The sequence below is a fragment of the Bombus vosnesenskii genome, unplaced genomic scaffold, assembly GCF_011952255.1.
Source record: "Bombus vosnesenskii isolate JDL3184/JDL3185 unplaced genomic scaffold, Bvos_JDL3184-5_v1.1 scf7180000013788, whole genome shotgun sequence".
NCBI lineage: Eukaryota > Metazoa > Arthropoda > Insecta > Hymenoptera > Apidae > Bombus > Bombus vosnesenskii.
Window position 1 is genome coordinate 1,023,277 of NW_022883218.1, and position 24,902 is coordinate 1,048,178.

Sequence of the window (24,902 nt, forward strand, 5' to 3'; positions counted from 1 at the left end):
CAATAAAACTAATGTAAAAGTATATGTTCAAGACAGTTCAATAATACTTACACGCCATATAATAAGAAAATTACTCCATATAGAGACAGGTATGGTGTACATAATGAAAAAAGAAAAAAATAGGTGTATGTCTCAACTTTGCCCAACATATAATGAAAAAACCCATGAAAGAATAATAAATATAAAAATAATCATGAAGTATTCATTTCAACATTATTAGTATAAGGACTTTCAATATTGATATTATTCGTTATACCGTTTTACAATTTAAACTCTTCATACACAATAAATACTGTGATTAATACATTTTGCTATATACTTTTTACAAAATCGAAAATAATTCTCAAATGCATAAATATGGACACTTAACGCATTAGACGCAACAGAATTCCGTCGGTATGCAGGTAGTTAATAAATAATGCATCGTACATATATTTTTCGTATACAACGCGGCACATTGGCCATTCGCTTCGATAAATAATTTCAAGCACGACAACGATAAAGGCTCGGTGCGTGTGCTAAGTACTTACACATTCCTCTCAAGGATGCAAAACAGAGTGGACATGGATCCTATAGGAGAATGACGATGAACTTTGCACGGATTAGTCAAGATTTGGATTGAATAGAAGGAAAGTGGCGACTTGTTGACACTATAAGCAAATTATTTTTTGACATGTTTATTTTAATTTTGTTAAATTTACTGACTCATGGTATTGTTCTCCCATTGTATAAATATTCTTTTTTGTTAATTAACAATGACTTTCTTAATACATTGTGATTTATATATTAAGTTGTATAAAAACGATTTTTTTTTCTTGCAGTTCACATGATGCATTTATTATGGATATCATTGTTACCTTCAACTGTAGGAAAATGCCGCAGAGAAACAGAAAAATGCCGAAAGAAAGCAGGTCGTATGCATTTGTGTCGTTGCATAGAGGTCACCACAAGTTCATCGAATTATCTTGAGGTGAATGAACTATTGTGTGCTCGCGAGACAACCAATAATTGATGTCTTTTTTATCCAATTTACTGCCGACTGCTAGACATAAAACTTAAGCTAAATTAAGTATTACGGTATGTATACAACATCAATTTTTTAACTCTTACTAATATTTCACAACATTTTACAAACTTATTTTATAACATTGCACATTCTTTGATTGTTCGAGAAAAGATAAGTAAATTTTTAATTAAGTAACAACTAATATGACTTTGCCTATTTATTTTATTAAACTTCATACGAGGTTTCGTATATTTCTGAGAAAAGCATTTTTTAAAGAATTTTTTAGCTCCTGATGTAACATAGACGAACTACAGTTTCGTTTCTCAGTATAGCAAAACGGAATTAATTAATGTGGGACAGAGGAGGTAGTGTTATGATCATTAACGAGAAACTTCTTTCTCGCACTGTCGATGGAGATCCTCAACGAATCACGAATCGAGTGTACCCTCGGAAAGTAGCTGGAATGTTATGCAAAGCAATTACACCGACTTAATTGTCCATGCGAGAATCATTAAGCAGACTTCACCGAGGGAGCGATGAACCGATTGATTTCCACTTCGATTAAAAATTATGTAAATCTAACTTAGCAACAATTGCTCCAGTTATTTATTATAACAATTTCATTCAACGCGACCTTTTGCTGTGTTCAAACATAATATTAATTTCAACAGGATTTTATACATATCATTCATATAACATGAATTATGTTGTAGACTCACATGAAATGCAGTTTCGTTACTCTTCGGGACATAAGTTGGCAGCAGATGTAAATAACTGCTCAGAAAACCAGATGTTTATGAAAGGCGAGAAGGTATTGAAAACGAACCTTCTATGTGTTAAATCAAGGCTGTATGAGTTAAACATTATTATATATCAGTGTACATCAAGAGAGACAAGAAAGAGAACAGGGGATAATTTGAACAATTATAATTTATGGTAACCGAGACAAACTCCTGTCTTTTTTTCTTTCTTTCCACAACCGGATTACCGGAACTCATAAAATCAATTGGAGTAATTGCGCTCGTATGGATTCCCGCTGAGACATGATGGTCATTTCCCGTAGTTTCTGTGGACAATGATATCGATAAAAAGTCGAAACAAAGCGTTGGAATCAGCCAGTGGCTATTTTTAAAATCTATTGATCACGAGAGAGATCATCTTTGCGAATGCAAAGCGTACATCATCTGCATTCGTATGATAAGAGAATGCGACGCTTATAACGAAGGTTTATCTTTAGATGGAGCGGCATAAACATACAATGGGCAATACCGAAACTAATGAGGAAATTAATTTAAATAAAGAGAGGCCCAATCGGCGCCATTCTTGCATAACGATCGATGCTGCTTTTCCGATACGTGCCACGAATGCTGTATATACTTCTGAAATTCTTCTCCGAGGTATGCCCAAATTTAAAATAGTCGAAATGTGATAGCTGTAGCGCAATTTCGTCAAAATTACAAGTTTGTAATCAAAATATTGATATTATTGTACTGAAGCTTTCAATGCACAATGAGATAAAATTTGTGAAAATTGGGAGGATATTTATTATATATACAGGGATCTTTATCAATGTTGAAATTAGTTAAGGTCTAAACTTACAAGAATTTAGTGCTCAGTAGTAGATATTTGTATCTACAATTTTGACGTCAAAGAAAAAGGGTTTTTTAGAGTTATTAATATGGAAATGACGACAATGACCTTTGAACTTTTGGATATAGATGGAAGATTACTATACCTCCCTAAATTCAGAGTAAAGTTTTAGCTACAGCGTGACAAGTAGGGGCCAAAAGTTACGATTTCGCTTTGTGATAAATATAGGTATGTAATAGTTAGATTCACTGAAGACAAAATAATCAATTAATAATTTAGTTTCACCTATTTATTTGAGTAATACAGAAGTTATAAATAATTTAGAACAATTCACAATTACTATAAATTAAATTTTTCCAAATTAACCACTGGAAATAAAAGATATTAAATACATGATAGTATCTTTTAAATCTTTTAAATTTAAATTATCGGAGGAAAGATAAGAATCAGTACAATAAAATGTTAATTTCTTCCGTACGTATGTTATTGTATATATAATTCAAATATAAATACTATGTTTTAAATATTTCTTTAGTTATATTATAAAGTACTTGGTTAGTTTTCTGATGTAATCTATTCGAATTATCAATATTTAACTAGAATATATATTTCCTACCTTTTTTCGGAGAAGTATTCATATCGGAAACTCATGATCTTTTCCTAAATCTGATTAGAATCAGCGACGAAATATTGAAATTTCATCACATTGGAAAAGGGCCAACAAGAATATAATTAGATCATGAATTGATCATCCTTCTGATAAACAGTGAAATCTTAATTAGATTCTATGAAACGAGTTCCTATTAATATCTTTCATATCATTTTTTTCCTCCTGTTTAAAAAAAAATGACAATTGCATAAAATAAATTTTTATTTTGAGCAATTTTAAAAGAATTACTTTTATAACTAAATTCGTATTTTAAATTATTCAACATTACTCTTAAGCACTGTGGTGTGTGTGTGTGTGCGTGTGTGTGTGTGTGCGTTTATTTTTATATTTCTGTAAGGGTTGCTAGACTTGAAACCTTCAGAGTCTTTTCTTAGTAATGATACATGTTTCTCTTTACAGTGGTGTTTAATGACATTCATGACAAAAAACAAATTTTTATGAGTTTATAAGTTTACAAAATGTTACTACTAATAGGTTATTAAGTTATTGATAACTTAAAAAAGAACAAATGATAATAATGACTTAACCAAGAATAAAGAACAAGGTAAGTAAGGTTAGACAAATATACCTAACCTCTGTAAGATTCTTGAGCTTCATCTGACAGTCAAATTCTGTATAATTTGTATTAAAAGTCTAACTTCTTTTTTAATGAAGTGCCAAATTTTCCTTTGATGTTTTGAAATTTATATTTATTCTATACACATTGGTTTTCAAATATTAATCATATATATTTTTATGTTTAAGGCAGAAGCAGTTTATGATAACATACAAAATAAACAAGAAAAATTTAAACATCAATTATGATATGATACAAGATTTGGAAGTTATACATATATGAAGATACAAGTGATTTAATGTAATCATTTGTAGCAATAGGATGGAAGGAAAAACATATTTTATAATAGCTAAGAAAACAACAAAGGTAAAGTTAAAAAGCTTATGCTTACTGCAAAGAAATTAAAGAATCTATATGGATATATACATATATAAAAAAACTGTAGTAAAAAATGGAAAATAAGCACACATTTTTATCACTTTTCAGATATTAACAGAAACATTAATATACATATAAGAAGAACATAGAAATAAATATATAAAGATGATTATATAGCTCAAAAGAAGTCAGATTTAAAGTTAGGAAGAAAATCAACATACGATATGATATTTAAAGATGACTATTTCAATACTTGTGGTAAACATATTAGCACAAAGTAATAAACTTGGTATAAAAGAACAAGAAATAATATGTAGTAAGAATTTATACCAACAGATACATCAAAACATTTTTTACAGTTTAGATTTATGTAACAAAATTTGAGTGTATCTAATAATTATGATAAAATAATATTTGTATACATTGATTGTAAGAATAACGAAGACTATGTTAGAATAATAACTCACTAAAAGCTTTTAAGTTAAAAGTTTTTATCTTCTTCAAGATATTAAATATAAGATACGCCAAGTATATACACTCTCTCATATGAATATGAATATTTAAAAATGAATTAAGTTGTGTTAAATTAACTTCATTTATAATTATTCAATACAATAAGAAATATGTAGTTTGTCTTCATAATTGTTCAGTAGAAGTATTTTTCTTAATATTTTTTTACATACTACAAATGAACTAAGGCCTCCATTGTAGAATTTTAGAAAACACTACATTTATGAAAAAAACTGAAAGATTTCTTTTAATTAAACTTTTTGTGATTTTAGTTTATATTACACCATTTAATTTTTTTTAAATAACTAACAAAAATGACAATCTACGTAGATAATAGTAACAGTAATATTCATACAAAAGTTTCTATCACACACGCATGCAACTAGAACTACACTGAAACGATGAGGCGGGAAGCGATTCTCAAGAGTCGATATATCGAATCAGTACCGCGCGCAATATTTGAATTTGAACTGATAAACGCAGAAAAATTGAACTACTATTTATTAACAAAAGTGTATATTGTACATTTAATTATTTAGATTAATAAATTACTATTAGCAAAATTATATTAGAATTTGAAATGTGTGAAAAGACAAAGAATAGAGAATAAAAAAGTAGCAATATATACAGTCGCTAAACCTTGATCTATAATCTGCACTTGACATTCGCATGGTCAAGTGTATAATAAACATTCTTGCATTAAACTGTAACCATCCGTTTAAATGAACGTGCCTAGATTTAACTACATGTTTTTCTACAGTATTGTCATATTTCTATTAACTTGAGATATCAACGTTGAAACAACATCTGCAATTTAAGAAAGTCAAGAACAGCACGTCTAAGTTTCCTAACGTGCGTCTGCGAAGTAAAAGGCACGATTTCACTATAAAATCAGTGCAACGGAATGCACTGTTACGTCACTTGATTCGCACTCAGAACACTCGATTTGTAGACATCAATCGTAGATACCTGTAAACAATTAATCAATTACACAGTTATTATAAAAGAATAGAAGAAATCTTTGTAGAGAATTTTTCAAATATTTAATTTGTTTTATGAAATCCTACTTTATCATATTGTATTATTTGTATAATAAAAAAATATGTCAAATACATTCATAAAAATTTTAAAACTATGTAAAATAATATAAATTAATGACCGTCTAGCTACAATTACTTTTTTGCTATATATTAAAATCCTTATAAAAAATGTTTGTAAAATTGTAGTTATGTTACAATATTACGTTAATGTTATTGTTCCATGGGATGATACAATCACTTTCGAAGAAATAAGAGAAAAAAGAAGAATCTCAACCAGTTTCTGATCTCAGTCATGTAGATAGTGTCGTTTGTCGAGTCTTTCGAAGACCTACTTGAAAAAAGCCAGTCGATCCTCCTTACCGGTCGATCAATTTACTCAGCTCTGAATGAACGCATGACGATCCCGTTATCGTTTCGTCCGAGTGGGTCACCGACACTTCGACAGGATTTTACTCGTGCTTCGAGGTGCACGTACCGAACCTGTGCCGTGAACAGACCGTTCTCATTGATACTTGGTGGGGTTCAACAGGACCGTCTCACTTTCTTGGAAAACAGTTTGAAGCACCTCTATGATCTTAGTCTTTTTCAAAAAATTTTATATAGAAAAAACAATAATTTGATCGTGTATTTAGATATCCTAAATTTCAGTTCCAAGATTAAAATTAAAATTAAAATGTAATAGCACTATATCGTTTCTCTTAGAAAAAGGTTATACTAATTTTTGAAATTACGATGCATAGCAGCAAAATATTTTTTTTTCTAAATTCAATCATTCGATCAATTTCGATCGATTTATTCATCAAAGATCGATCGATCTTTAGTCAGTTTTAATCACAAGTATTTTAATGAACATAGAAAATCCCACAGATCAAGTGATTTATAAAATATTCATTGAGCTCACTACTTGAAACATGTTTAGTATCAGATTAGTATTATTATATCTATATATCTTAACTGCATATATAACATGATCCATTAAAATGTTTTTTACACTCGAGGAGGAAAAGAGGGGATCTTGAAAGTGGAGCCAAGATTCAGCCGTCCCTGGAAACCAGATGGGGTCTGAAAGTGCCCCGCGTGCTCGCCTTCGAAGAACATATCCATGCAGTATTAGTGTTCGCGTGAACGAGTAACTTGTCGTACCTTTTTATCTCTATTGAGAAGTATCACGTTTACCAGCGGATCCTAAGGTCGTTTTCGCGGACGTTGTCTACTTCGACCATCGCGAACGGCAGTAATTTTCGAAACGTCTCATTCGTGAATAAATCTTCGAGGAAAAGGGAACATCTCCAGGAAACTATTACAGACGATCGTTGTCGACTTTGCTAATTTCTGCGCGATAATTAAACTGGATCGACAACTATGAAAATCGCCACGACCTTGTTCTTCTTTGTAGTCGTCGGTACGTACAATTTGTCTTTTATCGCCAAACGCAGCTTCTAGGATTTATATGTATATTTTCTTTTTTGATTGTGTTTCATTAATAAACAGCGGATGCTGAGACATTTCCGGAAAATTTAAAAGTGCAATAATATATAGTGTACACATAATATACAAAAGTAAAATTTCCAAAAGCATTTATTAGAATATTTCTATTCGTGATAAAATATGACTATAATATATTATATCTGGAATATTTGCTATAATGTATAGATTTTATTTCTTTAGCTATGATTATAAATATATAAAATATTGCATATGAAACATCTACAATTAAGTCATAAAAGTAGAGTATAACTACAGATAAAATACATTGGACCGTATTAGAATAGGTATTAGAATTTAGTAGATTCTTTTAGAATCTTTAATGTCATTCAATGAGAATGATGTTTTTTCTCGATAATACTTATGATTTAGTACAATGTTTCGTAACATTTAAAGTGAAGCACAAAATGTAATACTTAAAAGGAGGGTGAAAGTGTGGACGTACATTTTTTTTTCACGGATTGAATAAAAGTAAAGGGTCGCGTTTAAACATACATATTTAAACTAGAGACTGCGTTTTTGAGAATACAGCTAACATACTTACGTATTCATGTGTAAATATTATACATGTATTCTTAAATTTATAAAATTATGTTCTCGTTGTGACACACGAATACCTAAGAGTTAGCCTTAAGCCTCGATCTAAAAGTTCCTGTCTAATAAGATGTATTATATCTTGTACAATTTCTTATCACAAACAGAATCTTATTCCGACTTACAAATCGAATATGCTTTGTGATATGAGGCTTACACAAAGATTATATCGAAATATTTAACAACCAGTTTCCAATACGAAGGTATTTGATAATGGAAAAATTAATTTAATTTTATCACATATTATTTTTTAGACTATTTTACAGGAAGATAGAATGTAATGATTGGAAACTGGTTTTCAAGGTATCTAATAATATTCTTCCTGGGTAACTCGCAGGTTTTTGGGCCTTTTTCCATTATTTACGCTTTGTATCAAAGCATTTTTATTCTGTGCTATCGAGCCTCGACCTATCTTGACTGACTGCACTGTTTATTCGATTCTACTACTTAAGTTTCTCTATCACTCGATCTTACTATTACCGGACTACCTTACTTGATCTTTAAATAATCATCTTTCATCGCAAATTACTAATCGACCTAGTAACGTTCTCCAGGGTGAACGCTATATTCTTCTCATTTATAAAATATAGCGCAGAGATCTCTGTAAATACGATTCTGGCTATCAAAAAGTGTGGGAAGCGTTGCGTTCTTAACCGCACTATCTCTCTATCATGATTCCCCGTGGGCCAGGAGAAGCAATTTTCATTAATTTTACGGTTTTCTTCGCGATAACTTAAGCGTGACCAATGCGTGTTTTGCGTTACACCACAATGTTACAGTATTACGGATAAGATTCATTATAAAAGAATCGAATTTTATTTTCGCAACATATAATATGCCATTTTATCCGTCTCTTTTGAAATTAAAATATTGAGAAGTGAAAATTTTTTGAATATCAGAGAATTCCTTCTCTCGTTACATTTCACATTTTATGCAACAACGAAATAAAAGTTAATTATATAAGGTATTAAAATTATACATTTCTAAGTTGTACATAATTATGTAAATAAGTTACGAAATGACATATGTTCATCGGATAAAAAATGATCCTGTTTGCAAATGACAGCAAGCAAAATTACGTAAATGAGAGGATCAAAATCAATCATTCTTTATCGTAACCAAATTAATTTCTTTGTAATTATCAATAGACTGTAGAATATATTCTGTAGAATGCATATGTAATATATAAAATTATATAGAACATATAAAATATACTTATAATGAATAAAATAAATCTCTGTTTAGATTTCATTTCTTTAATCATGTTCATAAAAAGATTTATCTGCATAAAAATTCAATCTAATCAGCAATATTTTTTCTATGTCGATTTATGTTTTCATAGAGCGTTACATTCGCTGAACATGGATATTCGTTGCTCTAATTTGCTTATCCACCGTGTTTGTATTGCTAAATTACCGAGTGTTTCTCGTAAAACGTCGGCTGTTCCAGGGAATGGTACATTAAATGACGTGTAACAGCGCATCGAATAGCCGCGTCTTGACGAGAACGGAATCATTGAACAGAAAAAGTAACAGTAAAGCGATCGTACGCATCGGCGCGAACTAGAAAGTGCATAAGCATTGGTTTCTATTGCTGAAAACATTGATACGGAGGAGAAATAGAACGAACTTGCGACGAAAGTAAGCAATTGCAACACGACAATTATAGACACGATCGTGAAAGGGGACTGAAATCGAACCATCGTGCACGTTAATCACATATTTTCGTCCAGTCGGACAATCCTCGGTGTAATACGCAAAGATATAATAGAGACATATAGGTCGTGGAAACTCTTACTCCTGTTACGATACGTTTTTCTATGGCAGCGTGTAATGTATTCGTCATTATCATGTCAATTCGAACGTAGTGCGTAACATATCGCGGTGATCTCGAGGGAACTTTCTCTGTGTATTTATCGAAATAACTTTCACATTACGATAGAGTGATAATTAGTTGAATGATAAAAATATAGTGGGTTATGTACATATCACTATACACGTGTGGACAATAGAAATGAGAAATTTGCATCTCGAAATTGTTAGATTTTTCGTAGAGAAAAAATATTCGTAATAAAGATTCCATAGTGATCCGTGCATAATTTAGGATTTAAAATGATAAACGATAGGCATGCAAAAAGTGAAAGTTTATAATAGAAATAAAAAATTAGTTTCTGTTAATTTGACATTTAAATTAGTTATCATTTGAAGGTTATGGGCTTTCAACGTTTGCCACTTTTACAGATTTAAAAGAAAAATAAATGGTAAGAAGAAGAATTACTATTTCAACTACATTCATTCTATTGTAACTGTAGTTGTGACTATACTTTCATCTTTCTCAACCACAATCTAGTTGATACTGACGATATCTTTATCTTGCGATGGGCTAAAGTTATGATAAATTATTTCAGTATTAATAATTTCCCATTTTATTTCGCAATATCTAATTAAAAGAATCGTTTCTCGTTTCTTTTGAAACTTGTATCGTTTACCATATCATTGACCACTCGAAACTGTTTAATGGTGACACAACTTTCAAAACAGATTCAAACACGGATTCTGTGGGTCCATAGTCATCTGACTTCAATAATATTCTCACTAAATTTTCAATAGGTCTGTATTATTTGGGGAATCGGGTCAGCAACGGGTCTATGTGAATGTTTTATTTTTCGGTGGTCACTTTCTACATAGCTATGACTGCATATGGTATCGTCGTAACATCTCAACTGAGACGATCTTCCTATCTTTATGTATTTTCATATTCCAGTTATCACCTAAGAAACTTTAACATCGTCAGCAAAAGAAACGAAACTGATTTCAACAAGTATAAATGTCTGTCCAAAAATGAAGAAATAGCACGTTTTACAGTTTCAACATTCGCACTTAATCTATTCATTCGTTAATAATCATTCGGATGCTGTGTGTGATTGCAAAAAGATACTAATTTTGTGTAGAAATAAGAAAAATTGAATTCTATGTAACTTTCAATTCTAAAATTTCACAATTTCATTTTATGTCGGAACGCGAATATTATTAAGATTTTATAACAAAAGAAAATTGATTTACAAATTGGTGAACTATAAAGCGAAAGACGACTTTAGATGACTACCGCTCTCAAGGTAAAGGTAAAGGCTGCGTTCGTGGGAAAATGTTGCGCGGGTTTGCTCATCGACGGGTGTCGTTATTTCCTCTTAGGTTAATTAAGGAATGCTGCTAGGCAAAGAAAAGTGAATTTTACCAACACTCATAACAAAACATTTTTGTACAATTATGTTACACGACTAGGGTCGATCTTGAAATGAACAGTGAAAGTATCCTTGAAATTGTTACCTTTCAAAGTCATTGCTCTCATTCTTAATAGCAATTAGAATGTGGGATTGACCTAGGTTTTCGAATAATATTCGTTTTTTTTTTTTTAGAACAAAATGAAAATTGTTTTCAAATGAACAAGAATGAAATTTTAACGTGAAATTTATTACAAAATTAGTTATGGAAACATACATAGGTTTGAAGAAGTTGCGCAATTCGAAATGAGTGTCGTGATCAAGTAAAATTTATAACCGTAAATTATTTCACTAGTTGTACTATATTTTTATAATGGCAGGGTTTATGTTAGATATTTTGATTGACGTAGGTAAAATTATTTATTTATCGACTAAAGAAAGTTACTTCTATATTAGTAATCTTCTCGTTTATTTCGCACTTGGCGTTTTGACAAATTGATCGACGTGCACGCAATTCATTATTGCAGATAAGATTTTGAAGAAATCAGGATACGTCCAATTCAGTAAACAGAAACAAGACACGAGTGGCATGGTAACAAAGTTTCTACTGCACGATTATCTTAATTTTGTAGGTTTTGCGAGACGTTCTTAATGAGATTTAAACGCTTTTCGTATAATTAATGATGTTGACTTTAAATAATTGATGTTATTTGAATATTGTATCAATTTAGATGCTACACAGAAATTTTTCTATAATATACTATATGATTTTATCGTAGTACTAAATATTTTAAAGAAATCGAGAAAGGTAAACGAATATAGCATAATAAAAATATAACAGTATTGTTTCTAAAGGGAATCTGTGTCTTTTTAATGAGATAATTCGATCGATGATCAGATTTGAACTGTTGTTCCTTCTTCAAAATTTCACTATATACACGTAGTATAATTTCTATAAAGTGCTTATTTCGCCACACAATCTGACTATATGAATATTCTTCGCTAACCTTTTCTAATATGTAGACTGTTATGAGTCGTCATTTGCATTTTTATATAACATTAAATATATTCGTCAAATTTCATCATTCCATCAGACCATGTCAAATTTTCTTATGGCCAATCTTTTCGGTTATTGTGAAACATTGTATGAAAGTAGAATATAAATACGACAACGTTGTTTCTGCATTAGTGGAATATCAAATAAAGACATTAGAGTATGGAAGATATAGGTGAAGGGCATAAGATAATAAATAATGTGCTCATGAAAATCACAAATATTGAGAAGCTGAATTTGTATTAGCTGAAAGTTACAATTTTATAATTAAAGTATTGAAATAATAAAGGATATAAATCCTAAAGATCTATATAAAAATATCTGTCAATTTTTATATTTACAAATTACAATTAATTCAAACAAATTATTTTATGAATTATTATTTGCAATAATTACCTTCTTGCTACAAAAATACTTTTTAATTTTTTTGGTACTTACATTCTTTATCATTTAATCTCTACAATTACTCCAATGAAACAATTGTATAAATATAATAAACGAGGAACTCGGTTATTAAATGGTGATCACACGGATCGTAAAATTGCTTCATGAAACTATTACACAGTGTCTCAACTTTTTCCGTTTTGTTTTAAAAGAGCGACAATATTCGGGCTCTTTAGATGCGAAACTAATTTTGAAGTATGAGGAACCGACCTGGTCAGCCGACGTGGTCGAAAGGTTGACTCGACTTATTAAGTGGGTCAGTAGGCTACGGCCCAATGGCACGCCTAAGATCCGGCAAATCTTCGAACACAAGTTCCGGAAGTACCTTTCACAAACTTCGGGACATTCCTTGGAAAGTTATACTATAATTTACAGAAATTCCAAAAGCTGTAGTTAATTTTCCTTTATTTTACCTAAATATAATTTTAAATTCGTTCAACTAGGATTTTCTTTAAATATAAAGGAAGAAATATAATATTTATAGAAATATTTGTAGAAAGTAAAGAAATGTTATGAATTTTTAAATGGTTACACAGGGCCACAATTTGCATGTTCCGAAATGTACACGATCCGTGTTTGAACTTTCTTAGACGTCTGTATGCGTTTTTTTAGAAAACTCTAGAAAACCGCAAATATAGGAAGATCTCCTTTCTTTTCTAAGGGAATGTCATCAGTCTCAGCGATTGTATCATCTTGGTGGAGAAAATTACAGATTTGATTACAAAGTAGTGTAGACGTAACGTCCGGTAGATAGAATTTGTAACATTTAGTTACTGATTCTACTGAAATTGCATTCACAAAACTATAAAAGAAAATTATAATTATTTATCTATACATTATAATAGTATAGTAACTACAAAGTTTACACCGAATGCAACTTATTTTATCTTAATTCTTCTGATAACAATATTTTAATCTCATTTTGGATTTTTTTCGTTTTACAAAACTATAAAACTCTACTAACATATTGTTTGATGAAAATCATCTATGACAGAGCACTGACATCACAAAAACCGAGACTGAACAGAAATGATCGTGTCAATTTCATTCGCTTCGAAATACGACTAAGATCGGTTGAACTTTCATTACACTCGATTACATGGTCATTTATGATGCTTGAACATTCACGGACGAGAATCAATAGCACAGATTAGGAATTATGAATCAACGGCCCCCGTATCGACATTTATGAAAATCCTGCTTCGATCTTCTCGTTGGCGATTAGTCAGTCGAAATCGTTCTGGATTATATCCCTGTTAACTGATGCAGCTCTGACTAAGAAGAAAAGTATAAATTTCAAGAAGGAAAAGACATCTATTTTGCAAATCCGGTTTAAAAGGGTAAACTTTCTCTGTGAACTCCCTTATCGTTTCTAAAACCAAATGAGTCACAACTTAAATTTCTTTTTAGAATTTAATTTACGGCTCTTTCTATTAAAATGTTTGCGCTGTATACGAGATGTTCCAGATTTCTTCGATCTGTAGATATAAATGAGAAAGATATATTATACAAATATAGATCGTTTGAAGTTTTAACAAAAATAGAAAATATGAAAAAGCGTAAAAAGGACAAAGTAGCATAATACAGCTATTATCATTTCTAGAAGCAACTCAGTTTAAGGTATACATTATGATAAAAATAAATAAGTTAATTGATATTAATTACGATGGAATCAGAAGCTGATCAGTTGGGTCGAAACGGGGATCCATAGTGTTCTTTTCTTCCGGTTTGGTTGCAGGATGCACGTGGCGGGAGACTCTAGGGACGTGCGTGTTTCAATCGGACTTTGGTTTCGTGCTTAACTGTGCCTTTCGGAAGTCCGGAATTTTTCGGGTACGAAATCTTGGAGGTGTCAAAGGTTACGTCGGCCTGGGTGAGTCGTAATAAGCGGTCGAAACAATTTTCATAAAAGAATTTCCAAGAATCCTTATGCGCGATCTCTTCCTTAATCAATTATAAATATACTGTAAATACCTTGTATATTACTAGTTACAATTTCAATACGATAACTACAATAATACGTAATATATCACATGACGATTACAATTTTTCCGGATTGATGGAGGAGGATAATATATGAGTGCAAATCTAAGCAAATATTGGATGCGGACTGAAACATGAATCTAGTAATGAATTTTACATACATCTTAAAATGAGAGTTTGATAATATTTAGTAATTACTAATAATATTATCATATTATAATAACTCTCACAATAAACTATTTTATAACTATTTTAATAAACATTTTATTCTGAGTTCAATATTTGCGATATTTTTTAGGACTTTAATAAAGTGCTTAGTAAAGCATTATATAACATTTGTTTCTTATATTACCTCATAGCCTCTTTTCTCTGCAGTTTGTCCGGAAAAATTAGAAACACCCTGTATTTAACATGCTCCCTTGTATATTATTATATCGTTGGAATAGCGTGTATAAAAGAGAAAGTGTTACTATTTTGTCGCTTCGTTTTCTTGCTTTTCATTGCTTTTTTCACCATAGGACGAATGCTTGAAATAGTGTAAAGTATAGTTTAATGTTTTTTTTTCAGTGAATAACATACTTCAACGACTATTTCACTATTTCACTTTCATTTATGTTCATTGTTTAATTTTTTTTTTACTGTGATCGATCAGTGTAATATGTTATTATACTTTCTTAAATGATTTGTTAATAACATACTTTCTATTACTGTCTATTCGGAGGCCCGATTCTATGAAATATATATAGAAATAACAGGCCATTGGAAAAAAATTGAACGATTTATGTGATATTCTGTGTTGTATTCATTATGCAAGTAATAATACTTACATCATGCGACCCATTTTCTGTGAGAATAAGTGTAAGTGGTTTTGTAGAGTTTATGGCATCCTCAGTTTTGTGTCATTGTATCCATAACTGTAAATCTCAATTTAAGCGCAGTAAAGGATCCCCATTGAACTTTGAGAATTTAGTTTTATAAACACTAACTCTTATAAAGACTAATCTCAGCATTCTTTTGTAATCTCTAACTTAATCTTATGAATAAAATAAATTAATCTTATGAATTAAAATATAAATAAATTGACTAAAATTTTAGAAAAATGTTAAAAAATGTCGAAAAGTGCAGTGCAATCAAATAATTCTTATTCGCATTGTCCCATCGAAAAAAGTCTATTTCGTTCGCCACGAAACGATGCAGAAAGTGAATTACCACAAGATTATAGTTAATCGAGCAGAACGTGCGTGAAATGACCAGTGACTTTCAGAACAAGAAGAATGTCTCCTCATAACCTACTTCTCTAATGCTTTGGTATATATGAGTACATAGTAGTTGCTTGGAGAAAAAAGTTATAATACATATTACATTATTCATCGCCTTGACTCGGCCCAGATGTCAGCAATATCTCGTAAAGGATGACACCTGCAATGAAAACGTAATTTGCATTTGAACCGACCGGACCAAGGGATCAAAGAAATCGTCGTAAGAGCGCACGATTGTTTGCACATTTATAGAACAAAGCAAAAAACCACGTTGGATCTTACGCAACATGTGGTTGCTTAACTTTCTATAGCTTGTCTTTTCTGGATATTATCTAATTTTTCATCCATTCAGAATGGCGGTTCTTATCACTTCTACAATTAGGAATAACAATTTTTCTTTAGTAGTAATTTAATAACAAAAATTTGTTTGATAAGAAATTGTTTCCCAAGTATTAATTAGGTAAATATGTATTAGAATTCGTGAAAATCGAGCAAAAAATTTTCGGAATTGAATAGTTTGGGCTTACTAAATACATCAGGAGTAAAAATTAAATGCATTCTTTAGGCTAACATGACAATATAGGACTTAATTATCGACAAATGTGGATTCTTTCAGTGGTGGGACCTCTTACATTTCATGTAACGATGAAGTCAATCGATTAGTTGGAATAATATCAATAATTTTTTAATTCAGATAATGGTTTATTTCTTTACATAAGTGTTTTTGTACCTAATAATTGGTTTAATTACAATTAATATTATTGTTAACTTCAGGATTTTCTGTGGGTGACGAGCTAGGATTTAGTCAGTCCTTGTCCAATGTGGAGGCTGCCAAAAGAAGAAGCGTGCAGACTAGTAGAGTTGGTTCATCGTCCCATACTAATTTGGTAAGAATTTCAGAAACATTAGAAATAAGATGTAGATTTATTTTTCTACACGTATTCATGTAGATTGTTATCGTAATTACTTTGAAGATTCTGTAATGAATTGATTTCTATTACATTATAGATGTACAGACACGATTCTTCGTTTAAACTAGTCCAAGGAAAGTTTAAGATGAATCGGGACAAGTATAAAAACTGGATACATTCCATCGTGATTCCTGCAGTGCTATGATATTTATGATAGTGCTAGTTGCATGCATTTCGGTTGAATTTATATAATAGGATGCCTTATAGTGTTTCTGTTGCGTAATCGTGAACTACATCTAACTGTAGATTTTTCATCTGATTTATACGTGGGAGTAAATAACTTTTTTGTCTGAATATTTAAAGAGGATTAAAGGTTTCTGAATCTTTGTGAGAAAGGAATTCTGAAGATTTTTTTTCCTTTCTTAAAGGCACTCTTTAAATTAAATGTTTTAAGTTGTTTTTGCATTTTTAGTTTCATTATAATTGTTATGAAAACTTCTGTTTTATGCTCTCCTTTATCTATATTTATCGCATTCTGAGACACCAAATGGGTGTATTTCTTATTATTCCAGCGAAATCTCGATCGAACCCAAGCATACGCGATTGACCTTGTCATAATTAGTGCATGAACGAGTATAAAATTCTTCACACGACGTAGTGCAAGGTTTCCATTCTCATAGAAGTACACATGGAGCGTACATTGAATCCCCTATAAAATCTGAAAGAAAAAGATAAATGAAGTAGAACAAGGTTGAAGAATTCCTTTTATACGTATGTTAAAGTTAATGAAAGGAGAGGTTAATCGGAGTGCAAGTGTAACTTAATATTCGTCTGACTCTTAATGATTCCACTTAAATTGTGAAATCAGTGACTTTTTACACGGACTTATTTTTCTTTGACAAATGTATATTTCTTCTATTCAGAATCCTGAAAAAGATGGTTCAAATATAAAAAAGTTTCATTTCGTAAATTACATAAATTGTGTAAAATGACATATTCATTTTTCATTTCATAAAATTAGATAGGATTTTTTAAAATATTAATCACAGGGATCTCCATCTTACATATATGTATTTAAGTAGAGACGTATCACATATTTACAAATTAACTCGTGTAATTTTGAGTTACTAAATTTTGAATTTTTAATTCTTTAATACAAATATCTGTATACACACATTTTTTAAATACATTAAACGATTAAACATTAAACATCTTAAATGCTAATGGATAATAATTCATTGAAGGCTACCAATCGAGATGAAACTAGACAACACACTCAGAATACTCGACAAGTGGTGCCTCCCTTCAAACCATTACCAGCTGGAGCAACGCGGCCGATAGCTCAGCAACCAGAACGTCAAAAATTGGTCGTACAACAGAATTCTACAGTCCTTCGAACCGTGCCAGCTCCTTCCTTATCAACAACACAGCAGGACTTATTGAGGCAGCAGCAACTAATGCAACAAGAAGTAAAACAGAAGCAACAATTGAAATTGCAGCAAGAAGCTTTCGCATTGCAAGTACTAAAGCAACAAAGGTTACAACAACAGGAAGCTATGAGACAGCAACAATTGCAGAAGCTTCAACAGCAGCAGAAACAGCAACAAATTGCTGCGCAACAACAAATGCTGACACAGCAACATAAAAGGCACCAACAAATGGTACCGATACAAGTAAAAAGAGATCAGGTAATATTAACTAATTCCTTTCTTTCTTTTTACATTTAACAATTTTTATCCTTTAACCCAGAGGAGGTAACGGGTCTGAACATTTTATCATAAATAAGAGTATATCTGTCTTTTTTCCAATGAATTCGGAATTTAATAACGTTGTAACATTTATTCTGCAGACACCACAGATGCTCGCAGTTGCAGCTGCAATGCCAGGAAAATTACCTAACATTGTAGCTGCAATTCCACCAGCTGATAGCATCGTGGAACCAGGACTTTCGTTAAAATCAGCGTCTTCGAGTGACGGGTTACCACCTTTTATTTCGATGCCACAGTCATCTTCACAGTTGACCGATCGAATTAGCAATAGTCCTACTATTTTGCACGATTCTGATAACGAGGTGTCGAAAGATGATTTCAATCAGGTAATTACTTTGATTTTTAATGATAACAAATTAGAATCATTTAATCTTAGATAAAAATTATTTATTTTAAAACGAAATTAACGCTTCGCTCTTTATATAGATTTAATTAATAATACTTACTAGCTCCTAAATAATGTTATAAAGTAATTTCGTTTTGAAAGACTGATGTGATAAAAAATATTAAATTCAATTTTTAGCTTCCTCTACCTGGAGATGAGGCTGCGTCTTCAGTCAACGAGATGACTTTACTTTCCCTTCAAGCAGCTGAATCCAGTCAGTCACAACAACAAAACGAGAAACGACAATCGTTGCCATCGTCATTGCCATCTTTAGCGCCTATTCAAGGAATGGAAACATCGTTGAAAGCTCTGGCAGAAGCTAGCAATATTACTTTAGAAGCTCTAGAAGCTGCTATTCTTCTCAGGCAACAACAACTTCTACAAAAACAGCAAGGGCCAACCAGTACAAGCACGACGACGACTACAACTATGTCTCCGCATAAAAAGTACGATTAAAGCTGTCGTTATTTTCTATTATATATTTCAGTTTATACATTTTTATTATCTATTCGAATATCTTAACATCTTGCAAAATCTTGAATCTTGTAGTTTTTAAATATCACGAATTAAAAAAGTTCATAGTCCTTTAAATTATTTTTCAATTATCAATCTTTGTAGTAAATATAATCCTGGTGTCACCAAAGTAATGAACGCTCCTCGTGAATATTATCCAATGGGTTATGACAAGAACTTCGATGACAATTTTGCCAGTCGTGTAGATCTTCCGGACACAAGCTTTTATTGTGGTGACCAAAAACATTTTCCAGGACTTTATGCTGACGAAGATCTTGGGTGCATGGTAAAATATTTCTTCCTCATATATTCAAAATAATTTATGCTATATTACGATTTAAAATATTAATATTCTATGAACAACTCTAGGTATTTCACGTTTGTGCATTAACGGATGATGGCTTGATTATGAAGAGTTTCCTCTGTCCCGAATCAACTTTATTCGATCAATCTATCCTCAAATGCAATTGGTGGTTCTACGTGGATTGCAAAACTTCGAAAAGTTTATATGACAGCAACATTCCAATTAGCAAGAGTTATCAGTTAATGAAAGCACTAGCGTTTTTCTCAGCGTACAAAAACCATGACAATAGTACAACATCTGCTCAAGAAAACTCAGAAAGCTCAGAATAACTCTAAATCTAAAAGGAACTGAATCTTTATTTTTAGTTAGTTTACTAGTTAGGCATCCCTGTGAGTTTAATTCGTTCCACGATTGCCAATTTATGTTCCTTTAATCCATTAAGCTTTGGATAATGAAAGTTAGCTTCTTTATACATTTTAATATCGAGCTACTTTCTTAATTAGTTTGTGGTATGTTAAGTATTTTAAATTAGTGTATAATATTTAGATTCTTTGTTGAGGTGTGATCTTAATGGATTAAACTGAACTTTTTTGTGGAAAGATGAATTTTATAAGACAATGGATATTTTTGTGTCACGGTATAACTATTTTTCTCGTTAATCACTGCCGTCACAATCCCAAACGATAAGTGTGTGTATATATAATTTATTATATTAGTGGAATGTAATAGGCATAGTAAATAATTTGTTTTAATCGTAATGTTGTAAATAGTTCTACGTTGGTATTTTCGTTGATGTGGTTTGTTTAATAATAATCCTATTCTTGTTGACGTGGCTGTCCCCATTCTATATCATGAAATTCTTGTCAAAAATATGTAATCAAAAAATATAAGAAATATTAAAAGATCGGTTGAAATAAAACAGACATAAAGAAAACGTAGAAAGCATAAACTTTATTGTGGCAAATGAGAATTATGAAAAATAATACAAATTAAATGCCAATATTAAGTTATTGCAATTTACACGGTCAGTCTATAATTTCTCGTTGACGATTTTAATTTTCATCGCCGTTCAAAATTCGATTAAATTTTCAAAATATTAAATAGAAACCTCGAATAATCTCTATACTATCAGACGATGTTCACAGAGATAGAATAATTATAAATAATAATATATATTCATTAATACCATCGTCTCTATAAAATAAAAATTAAAGCTATGTGATTCGATAAATAATTCACTTTTTAACATTATAAAACGTTAGTGAAAATGTTATAATTTATTATTCGTTACAAAAGCTTAATACGTCAATATGTTTATGAACTTTATAAATTCTCTAAAGGAACAATTTTTGTATGTTTTCTTTAGAGGGACGAATACCTATTATTTCTATATCTAAAAATTGACATTAAAAATTCCATCAGGCAGTGCAAGGATCAGTAAATCTATAGCAACACATATAATATCATAAGGCTACCTTCGATGATTCGATTTCTGAGCGTAATCATTCATCGAAGTGTTAAATTTGCATTAAAAATACATTTGGTTAGTGGTGAAAAAATCTCATTCGAATTCTTGCTTCTTGGAACACGATTGACAGCACAATTGGTGATAAAACTGGTAAGTGCAGAGTCGTGCTTGCGCCACTAAGTTGCAATTTGTTGTACTGTCCTTGCAAAGTGGGTTTTCCTCGAGAACTAAAAGTACGTAAAATAATAAAAAATTTCTAATACAACTTATCATACTTGAAGCGTAATAATCATATGTTTGACAATTGTAATAAGATATAAAATACCATTTGAGATTTCTGGATCGTTTTGAACTTGCAGGACTGTATGTTGATTTTCAGATCTGTGAACGTCGTCCTTACAAGGATAATCGTTGCAGGTTCGTCGAGATATAGGACGATCCTTTTCTTTACAATGAAGCTCGTGATGCTCAGGTGGTTGACCTTCTCTGTTCAAACACCTTACTTCTCTCTTTTGAATGCCTTTTCCGCACGATCGAGAACACTAAAATGAGTGGAAAATAAATTTACATAGCAATTACCAGACTGTGAATTTTATAACTCGGAATATGTTTTGTATACGTATATTTTCTTAAAACCATGAGGAAGAAAATTTGATTGGAATATAAATACATGGTTGAAAACTGAGTGACAATTTTAGAAGGTTTCATATTTGAATTTGATGTTAGGTTAAAGAATTTTTTTTAGTTATACATAAGTGATTTTAAATTACTTCTGTCCAATCTGATATAAACCACGAGGATGTACAAGGTGGACCGCTGCAGGATCTTCTCGTTTCCGGTTTGTTTGCGGGACAGTTCATGTCCAGAACAATGCGGAGCGACCCACGAAGTATCGTTATGCACACCACTTCTCTAACTTGTTCGCCTGAATCACATTCTGTAGAACACTATTGGAAGAGGAATATTTATACAGTCTACAAAATTTCCATTCTTGGATTTGAATTCAGAATTAGTATTTACAATTTGATATTTGTAATAGAGAGATTCAAATAAATTCTATTCTCCAAAAAATAAAAATTGTATATAGTTGAAGCTTTTGTAACAAAATTGGAGTAACCTACTTAACTTAATGTTAATGTATTATTCTCTTTATTTTTGTTATTTGAACCTACCGCGGTCCAGGGTCCCGTAAACCATTGTCCACTACAGGTTCTGTTGCTGGAACAGGTTCTTGATGATTCTGGTCTTGTCGATTGGTCGCAAAATCCTTCCCCTGGACTTTTTTCGCAGAAGATCTTCCTCGTCTGCAAGCCGACTCCACATTCGGCTGAGCACTGTATAGATCAGTAAAAAATACTATACTTTTCTCAAAATATGTAGCATTCATACAGAGTAGAAGGATAAAAGATAATAAAACTTTGGAATCTTTAATGACTAAACAAGAGCAACCGTATAAAAAGAAATTCCAATTGATTCCCTTATTTCTATCCACTTTGTTGTGAAGACACTTTCTTATATTATATCGGATTCTAATAGGTATAAAAGGATTTTATACCAGAAGGATTGATTATAACAGAATTCTAATTATGTATATTTTATTATTATATATAGTATCATATTACATTATAATATATTAGAATTCTATTACAGAAAATCATAAGTTTCTGAAATCTTAATCGCCTTTTCTATCTTCTATGAACAACACGAAAGTAGAATAGTTCCTACCCCATCAGACCATTCACTGTACAGCCATTGTGGACTTTGAAGTCTAGTTGAAATGGCGTTTGTTTGCGGTGATTTAATGGAACAAGGTCCCAAATCACAAGCATCTTGAGTAATAGGCTTCACTTCGAGATCACATGAAGGTCCGTGAGTGACGCAGGTCGCAGTTCTTGTTCTTTTACCTGGACCACAAGTTGTGGAGCACTTTCAAAGAAGAAGAAATTAAATTCGTATTTCAAATCATCTAAACGTCTACTATTTTATTTTTATAATGCCATACATGTACTTTCTTCGCTTGATTGCCTTTGAAACTGATTTGGTTTTTAATCAGGCAATTTCTCAAAAGATTTTATAAAGTAGAAACTTACTGATGACCATGTGCCCACGCTCCATTGTGGTGGCGGTAAAGTTGTCGTCGCTGCTTTCGTGTCGAATTCACACTGTGGCATTTCGCAAATCTCGGTAGTAGGAAGAATATTCGGCTCCGTGCAGGCGCCATCAGCTATTCTCATTACTAGTGATGGCGTTATTTCTTGCACGCATTCTACGTCTCTCAGACGATTACCGCTACCGCACGTAACCGAACAAATACCCCACGGACCGGCTCTCCATCTTAATAACAAATGTAAAACGTAATTTATGGCAATATGTAGCAACTAAAACTAAAGGTAAGGAAATAGGAATTGTACTCACTTGGGAGGACAAGGTATAGTATTGCATTTTACTTGAGTTTCTCGTGGCTTTTCCAACGTATGACATCTCTTGTCAGGCACTGGAGCCTGCGTGTGTTCCCTTGTACATACATACCTCAGCATTTGGACACCTTTTTTTACAAACAGGATAAAAAAAGATATTTGTTATTAATTTACAAGTTATGTATATATATGCTTTATACAATTTATATTTATAATGTATATATATATAAATTGTTATTATTTTATAAGGTATATAATATCTCTATAATATATCTAAGCTAAATTTAATTATATAATATTCCTACCTCCACCACAAGTTCTACTACACTCGGTATAACCGCTTGCTTTCCAAAAGAATTTCCTTTTTTTGTATCGTCTTGGAAGATATGCTTGCGTTCCATCATTAGTAGAACCAACATCTATTCTAAAGAATAATAAATACTCTTTAATAATTAATGAAGTTGAAAAATGGTATTGAAATGTTAATTGTGTAAGAATCCTTACTTCCTATGAGGTATCGCCGATAAAATGGGTTCACCAGCTTTGTTAGAAACTGAAAATAGAATTATTCTATATTATAATTATTACAGAGGGCAACAATGTATCGTCAATCAATTTTTATATATTTTCAAGAAAATGTTATACCTGGTTTGTGTCCAAGATGAATGTTTGGAGATGGTGCACTTCCGGGGATAATGTATCGATATACAATCCCAGGATTCGGTTCTTGGTACAAAACCTAATTTGAAAATATTAATGAATTTATTTTTTCATTCTATATAACGCACTTCTCGCTTTCAAGTATAATATTTTATTATTCTGCTTATTTCTATTACAACAATTTATTTACCATAACATCAATAGGTTCTTCTAATGGTCCAATGGCAGAGAAACTTTCCAAATTCTGAGAACCTTGACGAAAATAAACGAAAGTAGTTCCAGCTGCCTGATATTTACCAGACAAACTGATGCTGTAATTTCCATTGAACAAATAGCTACCATCCTGCAACTTGACCGCTAAAAACAGAAATAACGATGCGTGACGAATTTATACATTAAAAATTAATGATAATACATTAATGAAGTTAGTAATTCTAGGAAATGATATAATTAATTTTCCAATTACATTTACCACATTTGTAGTTCCTAAACAAATTGAACTTGTTTTCGCAAAAATCGGGATGGCACGTCCAGTGCGATGAAGCGTTGAAAGGCATTAGCATTCAGTTGGTCCCGTTAATAATTACTTCGTGGAATTGTTACGTTCGAAATTAAATTGTGTGGTCACTCGGGTAATGAAACGGAAACGGAGAGTCATTCACGGCGTTTGCATGTGAGAAATGCTG

At 31.5% G+C, this 24,902-nt stretch overlaps 2 protein-coding genes and 1 long non-coding RNA gene across 7 annotated transcripts in view; 2 read left to right on the forward strand and 1 right to left on the reverse strand.

Moving 5' to 3' along the window:
* Nucleotides 1-3,609: 3,609 nt before the first annotated feature.
* Nucleotides 3,610-4,687, forward strand: LOC117238974. Its single transcript, XR_004494312.1, has 3 exons — nt 3,610-3,810; nt 4,011-4,188; nt 4,309-4,687. It is a non-coding gene; the product is annotated as an uncharacterized LOC117238974 (long non-coding RNA).
* A 1,852-nt stretch (nt 4,688-6,539) lies between these two features.
* On the forward strand, nt 6,540-20,713 carry LOC117238961 (transcription factor SPT20 homolog). The gene is made up of 8 exons (XM_033504187.1): nt 6,540-7,152; nt 14,286-14,420; nt 16,564-16,676; nt 17,945-18,388; nt 18,550-18,795; nt 18,993-19,300; nt 19,473-19,653; nt 19,737-20,713. Exons 1-8 carry the CDS (start codon nt 7,113-7,115, stop codon nt 19,998-20,000), a joined length of 1,731 nt encoding a protein of 576 aa, XP_033360078.1. The 5' UTR covers nt 6,540-7,112; the 3' UTR covers nt 20,001-20,713.
* Nucleotides 20,714-20,933: 220 nt separating this feature from the next.
* The window catches only part of LOC117238960 (thrombospondin type-1 domain-containing protein 4-like), a 29,548-nt gene continuing 25,579 nt past the window's right edge, over nt 20,934-24,902 (reverse strand). For 4 of the 5 annotated variants that reach the window (XM_033504186.1, XM_033504181.1, XM_033504182.1 and 1 more), the window contains 11 exons: nt 24,407-24,573; nt 24,202-24,295; nt 24,061-24,124; nt 23,862-23,980; nt 23,555-23,684; nt 23,230-23,473; nt 22,865-23,065; nt 22,312-22,473; nt 21,910-22,086; nt 21,465-21,681; nt 20,934-21,366 (listed from right to left, as the gene is read on the reverse strand). In XM_033504186.1, the coding sequence (XP_033360077.1) occupies nt 21,233-21,366; nt 21,465-21,681; nt 21,910-22,086; nt 22,312-22,473; nt 22,865-23,065; nt 23,230-23,473; nt 23,555-23,684; nt 23,862-23,980; nt 24,061-24,124; nt 24,202-24,295; nt 24,407-24,573 (1,709 nt within the window). In that variant the 3' untranslated portion in view covers nt 20,934-21,232. The remainder of the gene's footprint in view (nt 21,367-21,464; nt 21,682-21,909; nt 22,087-22,311; nt 22,474-22,864; nt 23,066-23,229; nt 23,474-23,554; nt 23,685-23,861; nt 23,981-24,060; nt 24,125-24,201; nt 24,296-24,406; nt 24,574-24,902) is intronic. The other variant, XM_033504184.1, reaches the window with a different exon arrangement.

Coding starts and splice junctions, on each gene's coding strand:
- LOC117238961 (XM_033504187.1), top strand. CDS start 7,113: ATGAAAATCGCCACGACCTTGTTCTTCTTTGTAGTCGTCG. Junction 18,389..18,549: donor TACAAGTAAAAAGAGATCAG/GTAATATTAACT, acceptor TTTATTCTGCAG/ACACCACAGATGCTCGCAGT. Junction 19,301..19,472: donor ACTATGTCTCCGCATAAAAA/GTACGATTAAAG, acceptor CAATCTTTGTAG/TAAATATAATCCTGGTGTCA.